The sequence below is a fragment of the Eublepharis macularius genome, chromosome 7, assembly GCF_028583425.1.
Source record: "Eublepharis macularius isolate TG4126 chromosome 7, MPM_Emac_v1.0, whole genome shotgun sequence".
NCBI classification, from domain to species: Eukaryota; Metazoa; Chordata; class Lepidosauria; order Squamata; family Eublepharidae; genus Eublepharis; species Eublepharis macularius.
The window spans coordinates 64,869,410-64,891,989 of NC_072796.1; the positions used below are offsets into that span (position 1 = coordinate 64,869,410).

Here is a 22,580-nt window from a genome sequence, read left to right on the forward strand (position 1 = left end):
CAAAAGAGTTTAATTTTCTTGCTATCAAAACTCAAATATAAGGCACGACGAAAAGCCAAGATCAATTTCCTTGCTTCCAGAACTCAATTGTAAGGCACATAATAAGCCAATTATCAACTGAGGAGTTGTGAAGAATTCCCAAACTCCCGGCTGGAGGTGGCAACGGGTTTGCCGGCTTGGAAATTAGGCCCCGTTTCGCACAATGTGCTTTGTCATAAGCCACATGTAAATCAATTAAAGTCTGCTATTATTACTTTTCTCTTTTACATAGAAGCCACATATAAGTCAATTATAGTCTGCTACTGCTACTTTTCTCTTAGAAGCTTCTGTTCCCGAATGATTTAACTTCATGGGTTAAATCATTCGGGAACAGAAGCTTCTAAGAGAAAAGTAGCAGTAGCAGACTATAATTGACTTACATGTGGCTTCTATGTAAAAGAGAAAAGTAATAATAGCAGACTTTAATTGATTTACATGTGGCTTATGACAAAGCACATTGTGCGAAACGGGGCCTAATTTCCAAGCTGGCAAACCCGTTGCCACCTCCAGCCGGGAGTTTGGGAATTCTTCACAACTCCTCGGTTGATATTGGCTCATTATGTGCCTTACAATTGAGTTCTGGAAGCAAGGAAATTGATCTTGGCTTTTCGTCGTGCCTTATATTTGAGTTTTGATAGCAAGAAAATTAAACTCTTTTGTACGTGGTCCTGTCCTTCGTCTTAGTTCAATTTTGTTTGGGACCACCCCCTCTTGGATTTTCTCCAGTTTATTCAATGGCAATTCCTTCCAGGAAAATGTTCTTACGATTGCAGCCTAAGGCCTTCAAGCTGAGGGCAGACCCATTTTAGTAATAGCACTAGCCCTAGGAAAGAGCCATCTGAGTATAGCTTTCTAGACCTTTTCCTTCAATGCATTCTGCTGTCAGTTCAAAGCCTTATTTACCTGAGAAATTTTAAACAAAACTGCTGGTTAACTTTCACTTCTAATTTGACATTTTAACATAAAAAGATAGCACATTTTAAAAATCCATGTTAAATTTTGTATGCCCCATCGATTTACTAATAAAATCGTCCAGCCTCCTTCCAGATCTCACCCCGAATATTGTCAGTTAACCAAGTCTAGCTTTACTAAATATGTGGGTGGCAGGGGGACCAGTATGGAAAAAGAGAGGTAGTTAACTGGAGCCTAGAGTATTTTTAAGGGGATCTGCCCTGAGATCTTCATATAAGGCAGATTATTGACTCAAAATACAGTAGTACTTATAATTCACATGAACCAGGAATGCCCTAGAAGAATGAACAAAATATTTTCCTGGTAAATGGAAAAAAAGTACATAGAGGTTCAAAAGCATGTCTTCTAGGGTAAACCTTACCCTATCATAAGTAGTATCTTCAGGAGACACATATGGAATCTGATTTTCAGCATCTTCTGTTGTGACTTTTCTGCCATTGTTGAATATATTTGTTTTTAAGGCTGTTCTATCTTCACCACCACCGTCAAGGACATCTGCCATATTATGAAATTACCTGGCATTATTTCATGTTATTTCCAAGTTGCACAAAATAAATAGCAGTTTAGGATAAACTTTAAAATACCATTTGGAGTTTTCTACTGCATGACTGAAGTTGAAATTTAGCTACACATGCACAGACACTAGTCATGTTACTAAAACTTAGTATAAGTTATGATGTGATAAGCAGCCTTAAATAATACAGAGCAGAACAATGCAATGCCATAGTTCTGAAGACACCATATATACACTGCTCAGTATTTGTTGACTTTGGACACAAATTTATCAAGTTTGCATTCCCTTTTTACGTGGGCCTCAGGTAAGCGTTACTTGTATGTGGGAAGTGTGACTCAGAGCATGTTATTCTTGATAAATTACTCAATATTAGTATGTTAGCCCACATCTTAAGCAACCACAAGGCTACAGTGGAAGATTCAGATGTCTTCTCCCATGCAAGAATAATTGCAATGGCTTATCCTCGGCTGAGATGTGGCAATTTGTCTCAAGATTGGGATGCCCATCAGGACTCCGGCTTGGAAGGGGAGGTGATCCACAGGATATGTCTCCACAGGTCACACGTACTGCAACGATCATGCGTGTACACCCCAGTGTCAGGAAAAAGAAGGAATCCACATGCACTGTTGCATTGTTAATCTATGGACTAGGGTGATGAATTAAAATGTAATACTGAGAAGCAAATTGTGTGCTTCTTTCAGAACCAACAGAGTAATTATCTAACATCATCATCTAGCAAGTTTACTTCCAAAAGACTTTATTAGTATCTTCTGCTTAGTTGGGATCATTTTTCAGTCATTAAACAGTTAAGAAAATATGTACTTGCTTCATAAGCAACATTATACTAAAAGTATTTACCAAACAACATATCTTGGCATTAACACTATTCTTATAGTTATTTAAGTTTTACAATATTTCTTAAATAAAAATTGCCTACCACAAACACTAGAACTATATCTTAAATTCTAATAGTATTTGCATTTTATTTTACCAAAAGTAAAAGCTACATATGAATACGTATGTTCTTTCCTTATCCTAAGATATACTGTGTTGCTGATGATTCACTTCGTATCCTGGCACAGGTATACTGAGGGTTCTGTGGGTGCACCTGTGCCAGAATAAGAAGTCAGTTGTCGGCAGTCACAGCTGCTGCGGGGCCCTGGTAGGGCAGCACTAGGCCTCCTGTTGCCTGCCCCAGGCTTCTCAGGGGCCGCGGAGGCAGCGCAGTGTTGCGGCCTTGTGAGTGGCCTTGCTGTCATGGCGACAGCAGGGAGACCCATTACACTGCGCCGTGGAGGTGGTGAGAAGGCCCTCTGCAATGCCCGGCACGTGGCCTCGGGAGGTCTGCACTGCCACGGAGGCAACAGGGAGGCTTGGCACAGCGCAATGTACCAGTGGCAAGAAGGCTGCAGCGGGAGGGCTACTTGCTACCTCCATGGTCTTAGGAGGGCCGCATGCAGTCTGCACTAGGTCTCGGAGGTGGCAGAAAGGCATGGTGTGGCAGCCTTCCCAAGGCTTCCACCATTGCTGCCACCACCTCTTCCAGCTCCACAGCTGTCACTGCTGCTGACCAGGAGCAGCGAGCGATGGTGGTGGTACAGGTTGCTGGGTAAGTTTGGCAGGATGAAATAAAGCTGCAGAGGGGATTAGAACACCTGGCAGATGGGGGTGGGGGCTGGTACGAAACAGGCAGGATGTGGGCTCTGGGTGCCAAGCAAGCTAGGCAGGAGATGAGGAAGAAGGAGACTGAGAAGGATGGTAAGCAGAAGAGAGCAGAGGAGGGGAGGAAACGGGCTCATGAACCCCATGCCCATCCACATAGAGCCTCTCATCCACCTACCTGCACTTTGCTCTCACTCACATGTGCACACACACACACACACAGACACAGGCAGGCATGCAGAGGCACGGAGCAGTGCTGCCGTGCCAAGCACATTTAGGGACTCGGCCACCATCACCCTAATGACCACAGCCTCATAGTATTTCCCCTAAATCCACAGTGAGTGCATTTTGTTTCACTTTACTACTGGCCTGCTGGGTCGTTGTTGTGTACCATGGCAGCACCCTGCCTATCGCTGTCAACTCTACCAATCATTGTGGACTATGTAAGAAGAAGGGCTCTTATCCCTGTGCTCAAAGGTAGAGGGAGAGGAAACAGAAAGGAGGGGGGAGCCAGCTGGAGGGGGAGGGGAGCAGAAGAATGTCTCGGTGAGTGCGGGCGGATGCAGATGTGTCTGTCTGTATGTTAATTTTTGCAACTCCTCATCTTGGCACTTCCACCTCCCCCCCCCCCCAGCAACAACTGTCGCCTAAACGCACAGTTAGAAAACGCACAAGGCGCTGCAAATCTATTTTGTTTGGCCACGACGTACAATGGGAGTCGAAATGCAAGCACTGTCTTTAACAGCCCACTTTAAACTAACGGATCAGAGACAGGGAAAGGAAGTTAAAAAGAGGAGTGAAAAGAAGCTGGGCCGGCCTGGAGTCTACGTTGGGATAAAGGGCTCCTAACATGATTTGCACATAGTTCTGCTTCATTCTTCCTATCTGAACACTAATAGCACTGGGAACGAAAAGCTAAAGGAGATTATTAGGTCCATCCCCATGCTGCTGACCCTACCAGGAGCAGCCACTCAATGCCGCATGGGCTGGGATGGAGAGAAGGGAGAAGGAAAGCAGAGCGCTTCTGAGCACCTCTTCCCCAAGCAGAGGACCTGCTTGAGGCAACTTTCCACGCCAAACTTGGCAGAAACAGCCTCCCGCTACTTCCGCAGCTGCTGCAAGGCCTTGGGAGGGTGAGACCCCACAGGGCCAATGGCAGGGCCTGGCTAAGAAGCATAGCCTGGGAGGCCACTTGCCGCCGAGGGGGGGCTGCCAAATCAGTTTTCTAGGGCCCACTGTATTTGTTCACTCAATGGGCTCTGTTGCTAGTTTCTCAATAAGAAAAGAACATGTTATTTTCTTCTTTGCTTATTTCACAATGCTGTACTTTCCTCACATGGCTTATTTGTGTATGTACTATGCATTTTAAACAAATAGTTAAAAGTGTGTTACGGCATTGTAGCGTCTTTTTCAGGACACGCTTGAATTAACAAGCTGTCTGATATCAAAAGTGAGAAACATGCACAGCCACAAGAAAGGTGTTCAACAACTGGTATACTAAAGTTCACTCACCTACTATTCCAGAATGGATCAGTGGTGACTCTTTCGCTGTAATGGATATTTCTGGTATGATTCTTTCCATTTCAACAGGTTTATCAGAACTATCATTCCGTAACAGATCCTGTTCAAGAGTCAGGCATTCATCTTCCTGTCAGAGAAATAAAGGATCATCATATGACTAAAGTACACTGTACAATAACAGATGGGCTGTTCTTAGAGGTTTGAAGTAAATCACACCTAGGTTTTAAACTCTGGTTAATTGTGTTTATGCTCTACAGGTCATTGTACCCAGCTTAACTTTCACATACCTCTGGCGCTGCTGTTAAATGCAACATGAATTGCTGGCTCTTTGCACTGTGCCCAGCTCCCACAAACTCATGCAAATCTTCATCACTATCAGGAGAATCCATTCTTGTTGCTGCTTGACAAACATTAAGTATCTGGAATTTTCCCTAAAGAATTTTAAAAGCTTTTGAAGAGTTTAATTATATACTTTCTCTAGAAGTAGGTATCAATGTCAAAACTCAAAGTGAATTTGTTCATGCTGACAATTTTAATTAATACACAAAGTTTGTTATCCGAAAGGAGGAAAGGAAACAGTCTAAGAGGACCATGCCTTGGTTTAGCGCCTTTACATTAAGTGAAGCATCATTCTGCATGTTAAAAAACTGCATTCCATTTTACTCCACCTTTATGGATATAAAATAATTTGTATATCTGAGCAAAAGAGGCATGATATATGCAGCCTATAAGCCTTCCATAACAACTTTGAATTTCAATGCAGGAATACCTCTTCTGGAAGCAATTCCCCAGTTTTAATACACTTATCAAGTTCATCTTGTTCAATATCATCCTCTTGCATTTCAGGCAGTGCCAGCTTCTCAAAGTAAGCCTCCAATTGATCATCACAGAACTCTTCATCCCCAATATCACCATCTAATATGGAAAAAAGTGGATTATATCATTAGCACAGATTTGGTTTGTATGAACTTTCTACCTGTAATCTTCCAACCATTCCCAAATCGATGTATATATCCCTCATTCTGTAATTTTTGCTGTAGCGAACATCAGTGTACACAGAGCAATATCATTTGCTAAATGTACATAGAAGCCCTTATTGGAAATAAAATGTAGAAGTATGCCCAATAATTCAAATTCAACTCTACCTGAAGAATTGTCTTCTAAGCTTGCAAAAATCAGTTTTTCATTTTCTATTAAGCTGGAGAAGCCAATCTCATCATTGTCATCTACTGTATTTTTTATCCATTTGTAACTAAGTTTTAATGAAGAAACCTATGAACAAAGACAACAAAATCATAATAGGAACTTTTACTTATTGAGTTGATTTTAAAACTGAAACGTTTTCTTGCTGGATCTAACTAAAAGTGTTCAGTGTCTAAAGTGGTACCCAGAATACCTTTTTCGGGGGGGGGGTGCACAGGGCAGTGGTACCCAGATCAGCTTCCGGTTGGGGCAGGAGGGAGAATGCGAGCAGCACCACCCAGTTGAATTTGGCTTTGAAGTGACTAGGCAGTCCAGCAATACATACAGCTTACCTGCTGTTGTACAGTGAAAATGTCTGTGCTGCAGTGGCAGCTGCTGCCAAAGCAACTTTTAAAAACTTGCACACCCAATCTGATCTCCAACAGCCCCTCAAAAGCCCTGCTGACCAAAACCCCAACCTGACCTGACCTACTTTCTAAAAACACTTGGCAGGCACCAAGAATGGCACTGACAAACATTGTGGCGCCCACAGGCACCATGTTGGGGACCCCTCTGCTATACAAAAGCAATTTACTTCCAGTCAAAGGTACTGCCACACTAGAAAATCTTTACCTTGCCATCTTGACTCTTTCTTTTTGAAAAGGAGCATATTCCAGTAGTTAAATCTGAAAGATTAAGAGTAACCTATGTGTTCCCATAAACAATGAATGCATTATCTAGTCAAGTCAAGTGACTGCGATCAACAATGTATCTGTGTCATAGAGCATAGCTAACAGAACATAATGAACTAAACAATTTTTACATAGAATTAAATTTCTCTAAGTATATCTATTTACTATTAGACTATCCAGCATTATTCCTATGTCAATTTTTAAGGTAACTATTGAATTGTAAAAGCATTTATGGAAGATTAATAAAACAAAACTCCTGGCAACTAGAATATTAACGCCAGTGATATATATTCAATACATTTCACTAGCAATGTAGCCAATATAACACTGTGTTAAACGGTAACACAAAAACCTTCAGTAATTACGAACATATTGATTATATACTATACAAAACAAATGCACAAGTATGAATGCAAATATCACTTTGAAAAGCACTTTAAATTCAACATCCAAGCTACAGAGATGAGTTATCACATTCTTTTCTTCAATATTACTCATCAACAGAGCAGAATTTTAAGGGATGGTATTCCAGTGTGCTACTAGAGTGCATGAAAAATGGGCAGTAACAAAGTTCCAACCATTTTTTATTTGTTTTCTCCCTGAGACTCAAGGTGTATTACATAAAGTAAGTCAGTACAATCACTAGCGTAAGGAGAAACCTAACAAACCTAACAGACTAGGATTCCATAAATCTGAAATAAAGCGTAAATGTTAAACATAACATATTGAACAATACAAGAAATGGTACTACATAAGTAGAATTACAATGTAGCGAGAGCAAGATAAAAATATAGAGCGCTAGATAATACTGGTTTATACTGGTAATAAGTGTTTCATTCACTCTATAAAAAAATCTTCCTGTTATGATACAACCCTATTCCTTTATAAAAATGCTTTCCTGAACAGTTTTTTTTACGTAGTTTACAGAAAGCCAAAAGTATGAGTGCCTCAGCAATCTTTTGAAGCACAACACTCCAGAGGGTGGGGCCACTACAGGGAATGCTCATCTATGGGCAATTGTTGATTTTGCCTATTTGCAGGTTGGCACCTGTAGAAGGCTCTGTTCAGATGAGCGAAGTTGCTGCAACAGGGCATAAGGCTGTCCTGCAACTATGAGAGACCAAAGCCATGCAGTACCTTGAATCGAACCCAGTAATTAACAGACTGTGATTGTAGAATTGGTGTAATATGAATGCACTGCTAAGTTCCACTAACTGGAGTTTCCAAATTGATTTTGAGTGCATCACAGTGGTTAGATCCTGCAGTCGCAGGATCAGAGGAGTTAGCCGTGTTAGTTTGTAGCAGCAAAATCGAAACGAGTCCAGTAGTACCTTTAAGACTAAACAACTTTACTGTAGCATAAGCTTTCGAGAATCACAGTTCTCTTCGTCAGATGCATGATGCATCTTTGTCACGCATCTGACGAAGAGAACTGTGATTCTCGAAAGCTTATGCTACAGTAAAGTTGGTTAGTCTTAAAGGTGGTACTGGACTCTTTTCGACAGTCATAGGAATGAGTGAAATGCTTTTTAAGTCAAGGATTTACTCTCTCAAAATGTCAAGCATGAAAAATTTTTATCAGCAAGGCTATCTACAGCATTAGATAATGGTAACACCTATGCATATTATAGACAAAGGATTTCAAGGATATATTTGTTTAAATGTGAATAATATTGGCAGCAATATGCTATGTGTTATAAAAGAGTTTAGAGCTTTCAATGTTAAAAATTAACTTGATACCCAAATATGCTGGTAAGTCCTACTGTGACTGTATGAGACTGTTTCTATCCAAATAATATACTTTTGTTTATTACAACATTTGTTTTCTAATTTCAAGTTTTATTTTCTTCTCTATCTCAGATGGGCATATAAATCGTACATTAAGAATAGATCGGGAAGCACTAAACTTCAGTATACTGAAAACTCAGTGGGAAATTCTAGGAATGGCATACCTTCCAGATGTTCAAGGGGAAGAATCTCACACAGAGTATCCTGATTGTTTCCCAAGCATTCATCATTGCAATTTTGTTTTTTTCTTCTCTCCAAAGTATCAGAGTCTTCTTTCTGGACCAATTCTGATTCCAAGAGTGTTTCTACAGGGTTCTTACAGCTGCCTCTGAAGAGTTGGAACACATGTTATATCCACTGAATAGCAGTGGCTACTACTTTTAATTTTATATATAATCTCTGTATTTATAATCAAAGACAGCTCAAACCATATTGTTTAACATAGTTTCAAGTTAATTAGTGAGAAAACCCTGAGACTAAAGATTTTCTAAATGGCTGCCTGAATTACAATTTATTCAAGATTTAGCTCCAGCTTTCGAAGAGGGAAGCTCTAGATAGTGCACTGTGTAGATTACGCATGTTCCAGGGTTGGGGACAAAAAGAGAGGAGGTGGACATTTTGTCCGTTGAGGATTTGTTTCCAGTAGCAACGTTTTCCATACTAGTAAGAAGAGCAGACTTCCTCAGTTATTACACATAATTTAGTTAGCAGATTTAAGAAGTTTTGTTTTATCAAGTAGATACATCACTCTTCTCATGACAGTCAGCATGGTGTAGTGGCTAGTGTCAGACTAGGATCTGGGAAACCCAAATTCTAATCCATACTCTGCCATGCAAGATTATTGGGTAACCTTAGGCCAGTTACACAATCTCAGCCTTACCTATCCCACAGGGTTGCTGAGAGGATAAAACAGAGGAGAAGAGAACAGTGTAAATTTCTTTAGGACCCCACTAGGGAAAAAAATTGAGACATAAATGAAATAAGATTAAGAAAAAACATGTTGAAATACACAAGTCACTTCAGGATTGGAGTTAACTTGAGGGGAAAAAGCCGTATCTACAATTCCACAGACATTTATATTCAATACCTATGTTAAAAACTTAAGGAGAAATTAGTTTCCTTTTCAACAGACACTGCATATAGGAAGACCAAGAGTATATTTGTTTATTTCATTTATACCCTGCTTTCTCTGCAATGGGGACCAAAAGCCACTTACACTGTTCTTCTCTCCTCCATTTTGCCCTCATAACTATCCTGTGAGGAAGGTAAGACTGAGACTACGACTGGCCCACGGTCACCCAGCAAGACTGCAAAACTGAGCGGGGATCTGACCTGGTTCTCACAGATCCTACTCTGACACTAATCATTAAACCACCCTGGAAAAAGGCCCATAACCTTAGGCACACAATTAATTTCTGTTTCCAGAAGCACATACAACCTCATATAAGAGTTTGCTATCTAGATGATCACAACTTGCCACCATGTTTATTACAGGATAACACTTAAATGCCTCATAATTAGCCAAAGAAACTTAGTATGCTTTTGGTTACATCTGCCGGCTCACCTGCAAGGTAAATCTTATATTTAATCTACGGGACTTACTTTCTTGACATTAGCTATCACTTATGAGAACAGGAAATTTAAAACGTATTCAATACCACTTAAATTACAGAATCTACAAAGCCTATTGGCCAGAGAAAAATCAAGTTCAGACATTGAGTAAACATTTTTCTTACACTGAATCCTGTAAATTAAGAGCGAGCTTCCTCCTTGGATCAGAAGGAGATTCACCACTGTTTGGTGATGGAACAGATAATCTCTCTTCCACATAAGATGCTTGATCACAATGTCTGTATTACAAAGAAATTGCTAGTTAATAACTCTGCAAGTTCCCTACATGCTTACAAGAAAAGCAGTTTCAGTTACCTGTAAGGAAAACATAACCACCATTTGCTTTATTACTGAGTTCTAGTTATGAAGGCACACTAACACATTTTTATTTGGCAGCACTGACAATACATTTTTTATCTGGCTTTTCAGGTTTTTATTTCTGAATCTTCTAATCTTCAGAAATGGTTTAAATTTAGAAGATTCTCATCTGGTACTAAACAGTCAAAGATTTTTAAACGGTTATCAACCATATGCAGTGCGATCATGAGGGGAGCCCCCCAAATTTATTATTCTGCTCCTCTCCCTAGATGCAAATGCACAAAAAGCAAGATCTTGCCCAACAAGAATCTCCTAGAGAAAGCAAAATAAAAACAGTAGCCTAATCACTCCTTTAGAGACGAACAAAATTTATTCCAGCACAAAAAATTGTGAACTAGAGCTCACTTCACCAAGCTTGTAAATTTTGTTGGTCTCCAAAGGTGCCACTGGATGCTTTTTATTTTTCTGCTACAGATTAATACACCTACCTATCTGGAATTATTTTCTAGAGAAAGAGGATTCCATATGCAGGGTTAGTAGATATTTTGTGTTCAGAAATTCCATGCATCTCCCATTTCAAGCATTCAGTGTGTGCACCAAATTAGGTTCTGCTTCTAAATTCAGCACACACGAGAAAGCAAGGAATCCCAGAAGATTAATTTTTGCTCACTTCCCATTCAACTTGTTCTAATTATTAAATTAGAGTATAAATCTATAAATCACATAAATAAATGCCTGAAGTGTTTTATTTCAACACTTAAACAATGAGACAAACATCTAGATTTTATTTGTACTATATGATTCATAAAATTGTCTATCAAGCAGAAAGCCAGTCCATTATGATAGTCAAGTTCAGAGACAATTTTAGATTCAGAGAATAACAGCTACGGGCAATCCTTCATTCATCCTCCTTCACTGGAATCCGCTGAAGGATTTAATCTGGAATTTAACAAATCTTACCTTTCATGACAGCCAGTTTTCTGTCTGGCTTCAGTTGAAGCAGCAACTGGTAAACCAAGATTTGATGCAATTGTAATATTGTCCCAAATTTCACTAGTACGACTAGTTAGTGAGTTAGCTAAGAAGCTTGGAAATGTCTCATCTGCAATATATCTGAAGTCTTCCATATCCATGTGTCACATAACCTGTTCAAAACCTTTAAAACACACAGAAGTTGGAAAAAAGACAGTGAGACTTTATTATTAGAGTATTATTAAAGCATTGCTTATAAATTTTGTCTTTTGTTTCTTGTTCCTTTGATTGCAAGAAAAATCTGTTTATAAAGTTCTATTACAAGTTACATTAAAAAACTCTTACATACAAAAGCCACTCTTCTACTTTTCTACTATCAAAACAAGAATAGAGTTCTTTACTACTTTTATTTATTTATTTTATTACACTTTTATTCCGCTCTCCCTTTAAAACAGGCTCGGAGCAGATCACATCAAAAGTATAAATAAAAGCAATTCCAGCTAATAAAACCCAGCAGCATTCACACTGCACAATCCCTCATTATCGAAAACCCATGGGGCAGATGGCAAGCTGATAGAAGTTATGCTTTCAAAATATGTCCTAAAAATTCTAAATGCAAAGAAAAACAATGTTGATGGACAGGAACAAGTACTAGAAGTTTTTTGAAAGGAGAATGACATTATGGTCCAAAATTAGACCTACACCTGCTAGTCTTACAAAAATCTGTAGTAATTTGATTCAGAAGTTCTCCAACAGCTTTAAATGCACAAATACAAGTGCTAGTGCCATAAACAGTTCTTTTCATTAACAAATGCTTTTCAAGCTAAAACTAATCAGATAAAGGCTGAGTTATTTTTAGCCTTTAAAGTTGATCAGTATGGACTTCTTGCTGTGTTCCTAAGGAGTTCAGCACTTTTCATTAGATACAGAGGAAAAGAGCAGCACATACGTCATTTCCTTGGTCCTTCAGACTAATGACACTGTTTGAAAACAAGATTCAGGTCCAATAGCGCCTTAAAGACCAAAGGGATTTCCAGTTGGTCTTTAAGGTGCTGCTGGACCCGAACTTTGCTCTTCTACTACAGACCAAAACGGCTACCGGCCTGAAACTACCTATGAACTTATTTCAACAAATAAAAATATCACTTTATTTGTTACATTCAGAAAGAATTCTGAATTACAACAAGGTTCTGGCAATTCAAAAGGCACACGAGCAGAACAATCAACTGAAATTGTTCGAGCCAATGATAAGAACATAAGAGAAGCCATGTTGGATCAGGCCAATGGCCCATTTAGTTCAACAATCTGTGTCACACAGTGGCCAAAAAACCAAGTGTCCTCAAGAGGTCTGCCAGGGGGGAAGGGACACTAGAAGCCCTCCCACTGATTGCCCCCCCAAACACCAAGAATACAGAGCATCACTGCCCTAGATAGAGAGTTCCATCTATACCTTGTGGCTAATAGTACCTGATGGACCTCTGCTCCATATGTTTATCCAATCCCCTCTTGAAGCTGTCTATGCTTGAAGCTGCCACCACCTCCTGTGGTGAAGAAATACTTCCTACTATCGGTTCTAACCCAACTGCTCAGCAATTTCATTGAGTGCCCACAAGTTCTTGTATTGTGAGAAAGGGAGAAAAACACCTCTCTCTCTACCTTCTCTATCCCATGCATAATCTTGTAAACCTCTATCATGTCACCCCTCGGTCGTTGTTTCTCCAAGCTAAAGAGCCCCACGCACTTTAACCTTTCTTCATAGGGGAAGTGTTCCATCCCTTTAATCATTCTAGTTGCCCTTTTCTACACTTTTTCCAGTGCTATGTTTAGCTTTCTAAGCAAATATCTACATTTAAGTTGCAGCTGCTCATGTAGAATGCCACTTGACGAGTTGAATACAAACCTGGGCACTTTGTTATTTACAGCAGCACTACGGTGTTTTAGAGGCCTTGACCTGAGAGCCCTACTTGTCAGCCAGACCTCTGTAAAAGCAGGTAGTTGTAGAGTTTAGAAGTAATGGTGAAGAGTGCCCTCAAGTCAGAGTTGACTTATGGAGATCCCTGGTGGAGTTTTCATGGCAAGAAACTAACAGAAGTGGTTTGCCATTGCCCGCCTCTGCAACCCTGGTCTTCGTAGGAGGTCTCCCATCCAATTACTAACCAAAGAAAAGTAATGTAGTGAACGTACCGCAACACTAGCCATTAAGATATCGAGGCTGAGCCCTGACCTAAATCCCAGAACCAGACCACGCACAACCTTTCGGGGCACTCTTACGCGAGGGCTCTTCCCTTCCTCCTCCACACGCAGAAAACACCAATTCCACCACCCCACCCCGGCTTCCCAGTAAGGGCAAAGGGGCTCTGAGGAAAAGCCTCTTCTTCCTGGAGCGAGGGAATTAAGAGCGGAAAAACGCGCCGCCTTCCGAGCCGCCCACCCCAAAGAGGACGCCGGAGTTTCCTCGCTTCCCAAGCCGCAAAGAGCGAGCGTTTGAATCGCGCGGCACACGCGGGCCTTGTCCCAGCAGCGCAGCCCTTCCCCACTTCAAGAAACAGAAAACTCACCCGAGGAGAGCCGAAGCGAAGTGCGGAGAAGCCGAACGCCCCCTGCTCCCGAACCGGCGCGCGCGCGCGCGACGACGTCACAACCCCTGCGGGCTCATCGTCCCTCGCCACGCCCCCTGGGCGGGCGACGGTGTCTTTCAGAGGACGGGAACGGCTGTAGTTTCCCCACCACGCGCGTGCGCGCACCTCTCCCGTCCGGCGCCTTTTCCGCTTTACGGTTCGCACAAAAACGAGAACGGCGGGGAGAACTCACAGCAATTCCTATTGGCAGAACGGAAAGAGCGGAAGCTTTGGGATTGGATGAGGGGTGTGCAACGTCGCCACTTTCAAATAGCCCAGTAAAAGGTTAACTTCCGGTTAGTTTCAGAACCTGTAAAAGTGGAAGTCTGGTTGATTTGTTTTTACTTATGTCTTTGCCAGCACCATGCGATAAAGATACTGGCTTCCTCTTGCTTAGTTTCATGAGCGTTTACTCAAATATTAATCCTACCGTCCCAACTGGATTCTCCAGTAAACAAATTTAGGTTTGCATTATTAAGCGGGGGAGAGATGGTGGTTTTAGTAGATTGCAACAAAAACAAATGGCTCGCAAACCCTTAAAGACTAAAGCTTTCGAATTCTAGCAAACGCTTCACAGCCCTTTTTATCTTATTCTCGAAGGAGATTCCCCATTTGGCAGACGCACGGATAAGGAGAAGCGGGAAAGTCACCACTTCAGGAAGTCTCGACTGAATTCATTTTAAAAAATCGATGATTTCCAGCCCTTGAATAAGACTAAAGATTTCACAGGCATTAGAGGTTAATCAGTTTAGCAAGATAAGCAAATAATGGTTGTTAGGAATCATCGTTGTACTGTGCGACGTTTTAACTTTACCAAGCAATATCGGACATCTTAATGCATTTCATGGCATTTTGATGCAATTTTTTTCTGGGTATTGGCCAACTGCAAATCGAGCTTCTGATACAGAGGTAAAACCGCATAATTTAACGAAGACTTGGACAGAATCACCCTCCTCCCCATTTGATTGTGATAAATGAAAAGTTTGGGTACAATTCACAAATTTTTCTCATATACAAAAAAGTATTTCGGGCATAAAAATACTAAGTGCCAATAAGCTGCTAAACAATGACTTTCATAAACAACTGCTTTCCAAAAGGCATTTCTAATGGAACAGTGGAAAACAGACTTTTCTAAGTCTTCTGCTTTTCAAAAACAGTTGCCATTTTAGAAGTTTACATAATATTAACTGCTTTTGTTCATTTCAGACAAACTATATCCCTGTGAGTATAAAAACCTAGGAAAGATCATTTAAAGGAACTGGTTTTCTACAATGAACTTATCCTGGAAATTGAATCATATGCTAGTTATAAATAGCTCCATTTGTTGGAAAGAGAAACAGTGACTGAACTATCCACAGACATTTCCAGTGTGATGGCAGCATTAACTCTGCTGTGATGATTCTGAGCCAGCATTCTATCACTATCAGAGGCATGTTTTATGTTTTCCGAAAAAGCAACTCTTAACACTCACTATACAAACACAAAGAATTTTTTAAAACTACTTACTGCATGAAGGGTCTGTTGTCCAACATAAAAACAAAAGCAGTATTTGAATGCTGGAGGAGGGGGTTTAGATACCATTGCCACCTCAAGTGAAAAAGTAGTCAGAATCTAAATTTGAACATCAGTAACAGATAAATCTAAATAGGAATGCTGCCTTAGAAATTTACCTTAATCTCAGCACTTTTTTACTTGAATGTAAACTATTTTATTTTACTAGATACTGCTTCAAAGTTTCCAGAGAAGGGTGAAATCAACAGTAGCCTGTACACCGGCTTTCTCTGTGGTGGCCCCTACCCTGTAGAACAGCCTACCTGAGATCAGGACAGCCCCTATTCTAGCTTTCTGCAAATGATACAAAACCAAATTATTCAAAAAGGCTTTTGTATTGTAGGAAGGAGTCTCAGATGCTCTGCTAATGAGTTAGGGGTCATAGACTTCACCACTATTATGTTGCCTTCCGTACTATCTGTTGCTTTAAATATGTGTTCCTGTCAGACCTGTATCAGACCTAGAATTGCTTATGTTCTGTTTCAGCATTTCTTCAACTCTGTACTGGATTCTCGCTAAGGTTATGTCTTTGTAAACTTGCATTTATTTACCCTATAGCATTGTTTATGAAATTGTCCTTGATACCGATTGTACACTCACAATGTGTAATCCACCTTGAGTCTCAGTGAGAAACGCAGACTATAAATGACGTAAGTAACATTCCCCAATATAAAACATCTTCCTGAAGACACTAAAAAACAATCTAAGAATAAAGGTCACAGAAACAAGTAGAAACACAGCAGCACAGTTCTTACAGAAATTCACCTAAACGTTCAATGGAAATTTTTTCTTCAATGCTCCTCTAAAAGAGATCAATGAAGGATTCATTTAGGCATGTTTTCTCAAGTATTGTGAGCACTAACTTTTTATATTTGATAGCAGTATAAACCCTAAATTTCTCTAGAACCTACAGTATTTGTAAAGATACAACACAGGGGTCTAAATAGTATTTATTCAGTCATTTCATTGGAATCCACAATCCATCAGAAGACACTGACTGATCTTTCCTTTGTTCCCCTTCACCCAGCCACCTTTGCAGATTCTGGGATCATTGATATCTTGGGGGTACAGAATCTGCGACTAACTGGGGAACATACGTTGAAGAGGGGGAAGGAACAAAAAGCTCTGCTGTTAACAAAGGACTGGTTTTGTTCTCTCTCTCTCTCTCCTCAGCAGCTCTCTGACCCATGGGCTGTTAGTCCACACAAGATCCACAATTCCAGGGACCAATTTTCCCAAGATCAACAGGAACAAGGAAATTATCTATGACTGATCAGTGAGCATGGATTGCTGACTCCAACCCAATGGGTATATCACAAGTTGAGATTTCCTTGCTATAGTCCTATTTGGCTTCTGAAGCCCTTAGCACCAAGATGTAGAAAGCTGTTATCTCAGCAAGTTCTCCTCACTGTTCCTCTACAGGAATAATCTCTTTTAGCCAGCTTACCCTAGGAGATCAGGGAAAAGAAGCCCTTCTCTTTTTCAATCTCTAGAGAGGTGTGGTGAAAGGGCTCAAGACAACCCTGGAGGCTTCCTGTCCTTACTTGTGCTATCCAATCAGAGTCAATGTTGATGTCATTTCCAGATGCTCAGTGGCCAAGCAGTATAAGGCAATTAATAGCAAGCAGGATAAATAGTAAACAATCTTCAGCTGAAGCTCCCAAAATATTTCCTGTATGTTTGTTCGTAAAATTTAAAGAAAAACAACACATTATGTACTTATCAAAATGTTTTATTAGCCCATTTTATAAAAGTGTAGTGTAAATAGTTTTATGCAAGAAGGGGAGAAGTTTTAGAAGTGACTAAAACCTCCTACTTCTCTTTTGCTGCAGATTGAAGATGAATGGTGTCCTTTACATCAGTACTCAAACCCAGTGCTGGAAGAGTTTCAAGGATCGTGTCACCTAGCAACTGTGATGCTGGTGCACAAGTTCTAAAGTATTTTCCCTCCACACTTTAGAACAATTTCATTAAATTCTGTTTCAAGACGTATTCCCCAATTGATGGACATCAACAAAAACCATTAAAAAGCAAAGATCACAAGAAGCTGAGTACAAAAAATAATGGAACAAGCATTTTGAATTAAGTCTCTCCTGGGTAACTCAATTCTCATAATTAACACTACTTATTTCTTTCAATATAGTTCAAATGGGTAAAATGGCAGGACTAGCATTTCCTTGATGCAGAACACTAACTTGCTGGATTCCAAATACTGTTTTGGTTTTCAAAATTTGCCATTCAAAAACCTTAATTTAAGTGAGGACATGCAAAAAACCCCAAGCAGCCAAAAACTGAAACATTTTCAGAAGCAACTGAATAAGGCCCTTTAGACAGCTTTAAATATGTATTAAACCCCTTCATGTTCCCGTAACAGGTTAAGAGGTCGAGAGATATATCGTCTGCGAGGGTGAGGATACTGGAGATTGGCAGTGTCAGCATCACAAGAGTGCTCTATCAGAGGAGGAGGAGGTAGGAGCTGGGCATAACTGGACCACCTTGATCCAGCCCGTGGGGAATCCAGAGGGGGAAAGAAATACCTGAAAACAATTAAGACAGAAACACCAAAAAAAAAAACACAGAAGAAAGAGAAAAGTAGTAAATACAAGGAGAACCAAAGGGGAAAGACACATGCTGGAAAAAAAGGCTTTAGTAAATCCATGCCAAAAAAGAAAAAAAATCAAGATACAATGGCAAAAAAGTCCAATTCAAAACAATTGACTGTGGAAGAGTGGAAACCATTCCTTAAGAATACAGCCACAAAGGATAATGTATAATATGACCTGTGTGCATTTTACAAAGGAATAAATTAATTCCTAACAATTATAAACACCTTTGCTTATTCACTATTGTAAACTATGCAACTCATTAACATCGCTTTTAGTAACACTTGCAGAAAACAGGCATACATTAATTATGCATGTACATATCATGTATATCAATCCAGTTTAGGTAAGCTTTACTGCATATTTTATAGAAGAGATGTAAAAATCAGCGGTTTTTACAATGCTTAGATTTTCACAATATACAAAAAAGAGCATCCCTTTCCACTGAAATACAATCTGTGAGCATATTTACATATTTGTGGAGAAAACAGATAAAATCCCAAACCTCTGCTAAATTATAGGCGTAAAGAATTATGCCATGTCACTTTTTTCCTCCACTGTTTGCGACTTACCCGTAATATTTAAAACACCTTTCTAATTTTTATCATTTTTGGAAATTTAGAAAATGTACATAGCAGAATAGTCAAGTTAGTAAAACTTTAAGACATGACATATTTAGAGCTACATTTACATGCTGCATTTTTAAATCGTTTAAAACATGGTAGTTCCTTGCCATGTCTTGCTATTTGCAATAGGACACTGTTTCTGTTTATTCCAGGGCAAAAGCACAGTTGTTACACAGGATGAAGCAATGGACAACTCACAGAGCAACTTGCCAATGCCATGTGACATACTATGATGAGAGGGAGTCTTACTACTCCAGAGAATAATACTCCAGGAACATGCATATTAGCTAAAATAGTTCTCACAAACAGTATAATCCTATGCAGAGTTACTTTAGTCCAAGCCCACTAAAACCAAGACTTACCTCTGCATAGGGTTGCACTGCTAGTCAACTAAATGCAAGATACCCACTGTACATGCATCAAATTACAATGCTGTTCAAACTGTTTTAAGTATTCCTTGTGCATTACAAATTCATTGACAAAATTGTAATGTTCGGTATCTAGCTAAACACTTCAAGATGCAGAAGATAACCAAATACTCAGAAGTTTAATGAAAACCTACTGACTTCAGTGGATTTTCTTTCTTGTCTCTTTAGGATACAAGGATAGTAATCCTCAGCGAACCCCTCCCACCTCCAACAGTTTTTGGGGGGAAAACTGTCTCTGCAAGAGGGTTATTTTTTTTCCACAGGTTCCAACAAGGACATATTGTGCTGGCCAGTAGAATTCATATAGAGCATTTTTAAAAAGAGCCTTTTGATTTGCATTGAGTAGTAGGCAAGCTGCTGGTGTCTTGGGAAGAGATCAAACGGCGTTGGGGAGGGGAAAAAGGAGTTCGCTTTCCATTCCTGTGTGCATGCAACAAGCAGCAAAACAGCAAAGTTACTCCAGTTAGCTTGGTATCAGCTGTGCTTTCTGTTAAAGGACATAATACAAACGGAGAAGGGAAAATGCATCACAATTTTAGACACACATGGTTATAAGCATAACAAGAATACTGTAGAGCAGTATTTGGTAGGTTTATTATGTTTTAATCTTTTCAATCACATTATTACTTTCCTGTTAAAACACAATGATGAATTTGATCTTCAAAAATGTTAGTAGTGTTACTAGAATTTACCAACAAAGTACCAAACAGTGATCCCTAAAAAGCTATCTAGTAGTGCTTCTCATCAGTTTTTCTAGTAGACAGCATTTACGTTTGTATTAATACCTTGCAGATTCTATGTAATTACAATATGTCCATTCTTGCCTTACTTGATTTTTTGTTTACAGTTAGAAAACCCTAGTTGCAGAAACCTAGCATCTGTGAATGCTTATCAGTGCTACTTCACTGCTTCTTACTTCAAAATTTGTGCCCTAGCAATGTAATTTTACTATCATAATGGGCTAATGTAACACATGCCATTTAACTACACTGGAGTAAAGTCCTCTCCTCATCCAGTCACAGGCTGTAGGTGGTGAATAATCCACAGTGATCTTGCTGCAGTATTAAATTCTTTATAGTTGGGGCGGGGAACAAACTATAAGAAATAAGGCTAGGCAGCACTCTCCAATAGCTGCTGTCTCCAAGTTCCATGTAGAAAGGATTAGCAGCTGACAACTCACACTCTCTCTCTGCCCTTTCTGTGTCACCTTTGCCCAACCACCATTATGTTGCAGAGAATGCAATGAAGGAACCCAGATCTAGAGTACCTAATTGCAAAAAAGACTGCCACATTAGTCACGATGACACCACAGACCAGCTGCAAAGTTCTCTTCAGCAGCGGCCTAGAATATTATGGATTCTAACTAACAAACTAACTAACAAAGCAGAAGACTCTAAAGTAGCAGCACAAAAGAGAGTTTTTAAGCTTAGTTATAAACTAGCAGTGTAGGAATTGCAGCTCTACTCTCTCAAGTGTGCACCAAGAGTTTTATCCTAGCTAGTAGGACATAAGCATGACCACTTTAAAACAAAAGCTAACCTTCATGCTTTGTGGCAAAAATTCTGGAAAATATATTTACACTGTAGCACGTGTTCCAAGTTGAGTCCATCAAATGCCACCATTATGACTGCATCCAAATGCCAGGGGCAGTCCTTAAGATAAAGTTCACTGTGTGACAATAGTTTCTTTCAGTGTCAAGTTTGTAAGGGCAGGGAAAGGCATCAAAAGAGATTGTAGCTTTCTGTACAGAAGTGTTTGCCAAGAACTACTGAAGAACAGGATGGAAGGAGGGTCGTGCTCCCAAGAAGTCTCAGGAAGTGGTAGAGGACAAGTCAAAGAGACCTTGTTTGAGAAGCAACAGGATAATCAGTGATCTCAAAGTTTGGTAGGGTAACAAGAAGCAGACCATATATTTTAAATACTCAAAATACTGACAGAAAATGCTTCATCTGTTATGTTCATAGCAATGTTCACAGAACTAGAACTGAATATTATCTACAATATATCGATGCAATATTTTTAAAATTAATAAATATACATATAAAACAAGACTCACTTAAGATTTTAAGAGTAGTGTTTACAGAAGGAAACAAATTAAAACCACAAAACACTCTACCTGCCAGCAGATGTCCCATTGACTGAATTCTGGAGGCTTGGATTGGCTGTGCCCAAAGGAGCGTTAAAAACTCCCTGCTGACTAGAGCTAGCATTGACTGGACTTCCATTACCTTTCAGAATTCCGGTACACTTCCAGTTGTCCATGTAGTTAGCTGGGGGGAGAGACAGGGAACAAGCACATATCCCAATTATATCAGCTTTTACTTAAAACTATATTTAGGCATTGACACTGAAGTTATAATACGGCTCTTTAAAGACAGTTTTTAAATTGCTTGTCTGTCCAAAGGAAATAATCCACACGTGAGAGAATCACGGAGATAAACAGCAAAAAAGCAAACAAATGCACCGTGAAAACCTTACGAACAAAGTGAAATAAACTCTATTGGTGTATATACAGTGTATCAAGAAATAAATACATAGTCAATATTGCAAATTAAGTCAAGTTTTGATGTACAGTCACTTCGGGCTGCACAACAACACTCTAAGGCATCTTATTATAATGCATCTGCAAGGTCACATGTCCTTTGGAAGACAAGCTTAACAGCAGACCATATGAATAAACGTAGACTTAAAGTGACCTATGCTTACAATGCTAAAGTGCTAGCGCCTTGAGTATATAAATTTATGTAAGACCAAAGTCTTAATGAGACAGAGTCCAATTCATTTCCAGGAGGAGATGTTCCAATGGTGGAGGTGTAGCAGAGGTGTAACTGCAACGGGGGTACCAGTATTTCATTCCTGTTTCTGTATTCCTTCCTCTGGCAGTTATCATGAAAGCCACTACTCCATAAAAAAGAAGAACATGTCCATAATGATTCCTATGTCTACTGCAACAGTGTATGTACAGTACTGATACGCTGTACATACACCAATAGAGTTTATTTCACTTTGTTAGTAAGGTTTTCATGGTGCATTTGTTTGCTTGCTTTTTTGCTGTCAAAAGGAAAGAAGCAAATTGTTACATCACACGTAACTATTGCTATATGGCTTACCATCACCGATATCCCTGCTTGTCATGGCCCAGTCTGAGAGTGAGGTCTCCTCTGGAGGAGAGGAGCCTCGTGTAGCCAGCCAGGACTCCTCAGGAGAAGAAGAGTTCTGTGTAGCCAGCCCTAGCCCTGACTCAGCAGAAGCCGGCAATCAGGAGCAGCAGCTGCTGGCTGATCAAAGCCCACAGCCAGCAGCTGAGACACCAGCACCCTCTAGCCCCAATACCACAGGGGAAGCTCAGCCAGGAACTTCCACAGGGGAAGCTCAGTCGGGGACTGCCAGCACCACAGGGGAAGCCCAGCCAGGGGCTTCCACCCCCCCAGGTTCACCCACGCCTACAGAGCGCCGCAGACAGCGCCGGAGACTGGAACTGCA

At 40.1% G+C, this 22,580-nt stretch overlaps 1 protein-coding gene across 1 annotated transcript in view; it reads right to left on the bottom strand.

The window, feature by feature from the left end:
- Window positions 1–22,580, bottom strand: part of CEP192 (centrosomal protein 192) — a 130,509-nt gene that overhangs the window by 90,428 nt on the left and 17,501 nt on the right. The window contains exons 8-18 of the mRNA XM_054985869.1: window positions 21,214–21,367; window positions 17,794–17,977; window positions 11,260–11,435; window positions 10,107–10,220; window positions 8,535–8,698; window positions 6,524–6,576; window positions 5,854–5,980; window positions 5,478–5,623; window positions 4,996–5,139; window positions 4,700–4,835; window positions 1,373–1,506 (exon numbers count right to left, since the gene is read on the bottom strand). Coding sequence (XP_054841844.1) covers window positions 1,373–1,506; window positions 4,700–4,835; window positions 4,996–5,139; window positions 5,478–5,623; window positions 5,854–5,980; window positions 6,524–6,576; window positions 8,535–8,698; window positions 10,107–10,220; window positions 11,260–11,435; window positions 17,794–17,977; window positions 21,214–21,367 — 1,532 coding nt within the window. The remainder of the gene's footprint in view (window positions 1–1,372; window positions 1,507–4,699; window positions 4,836–4,995; window positions 5,140–5,477; window positions 5,624–5,853; window positions 5,981–6,523; window positions 6,577–8,534; window positions 8,699–10,106; window positions 10,221–11,259; window positions 11,436–17,793; window positions 17,978–21,213; window positions 21,368–22,580) is intronic.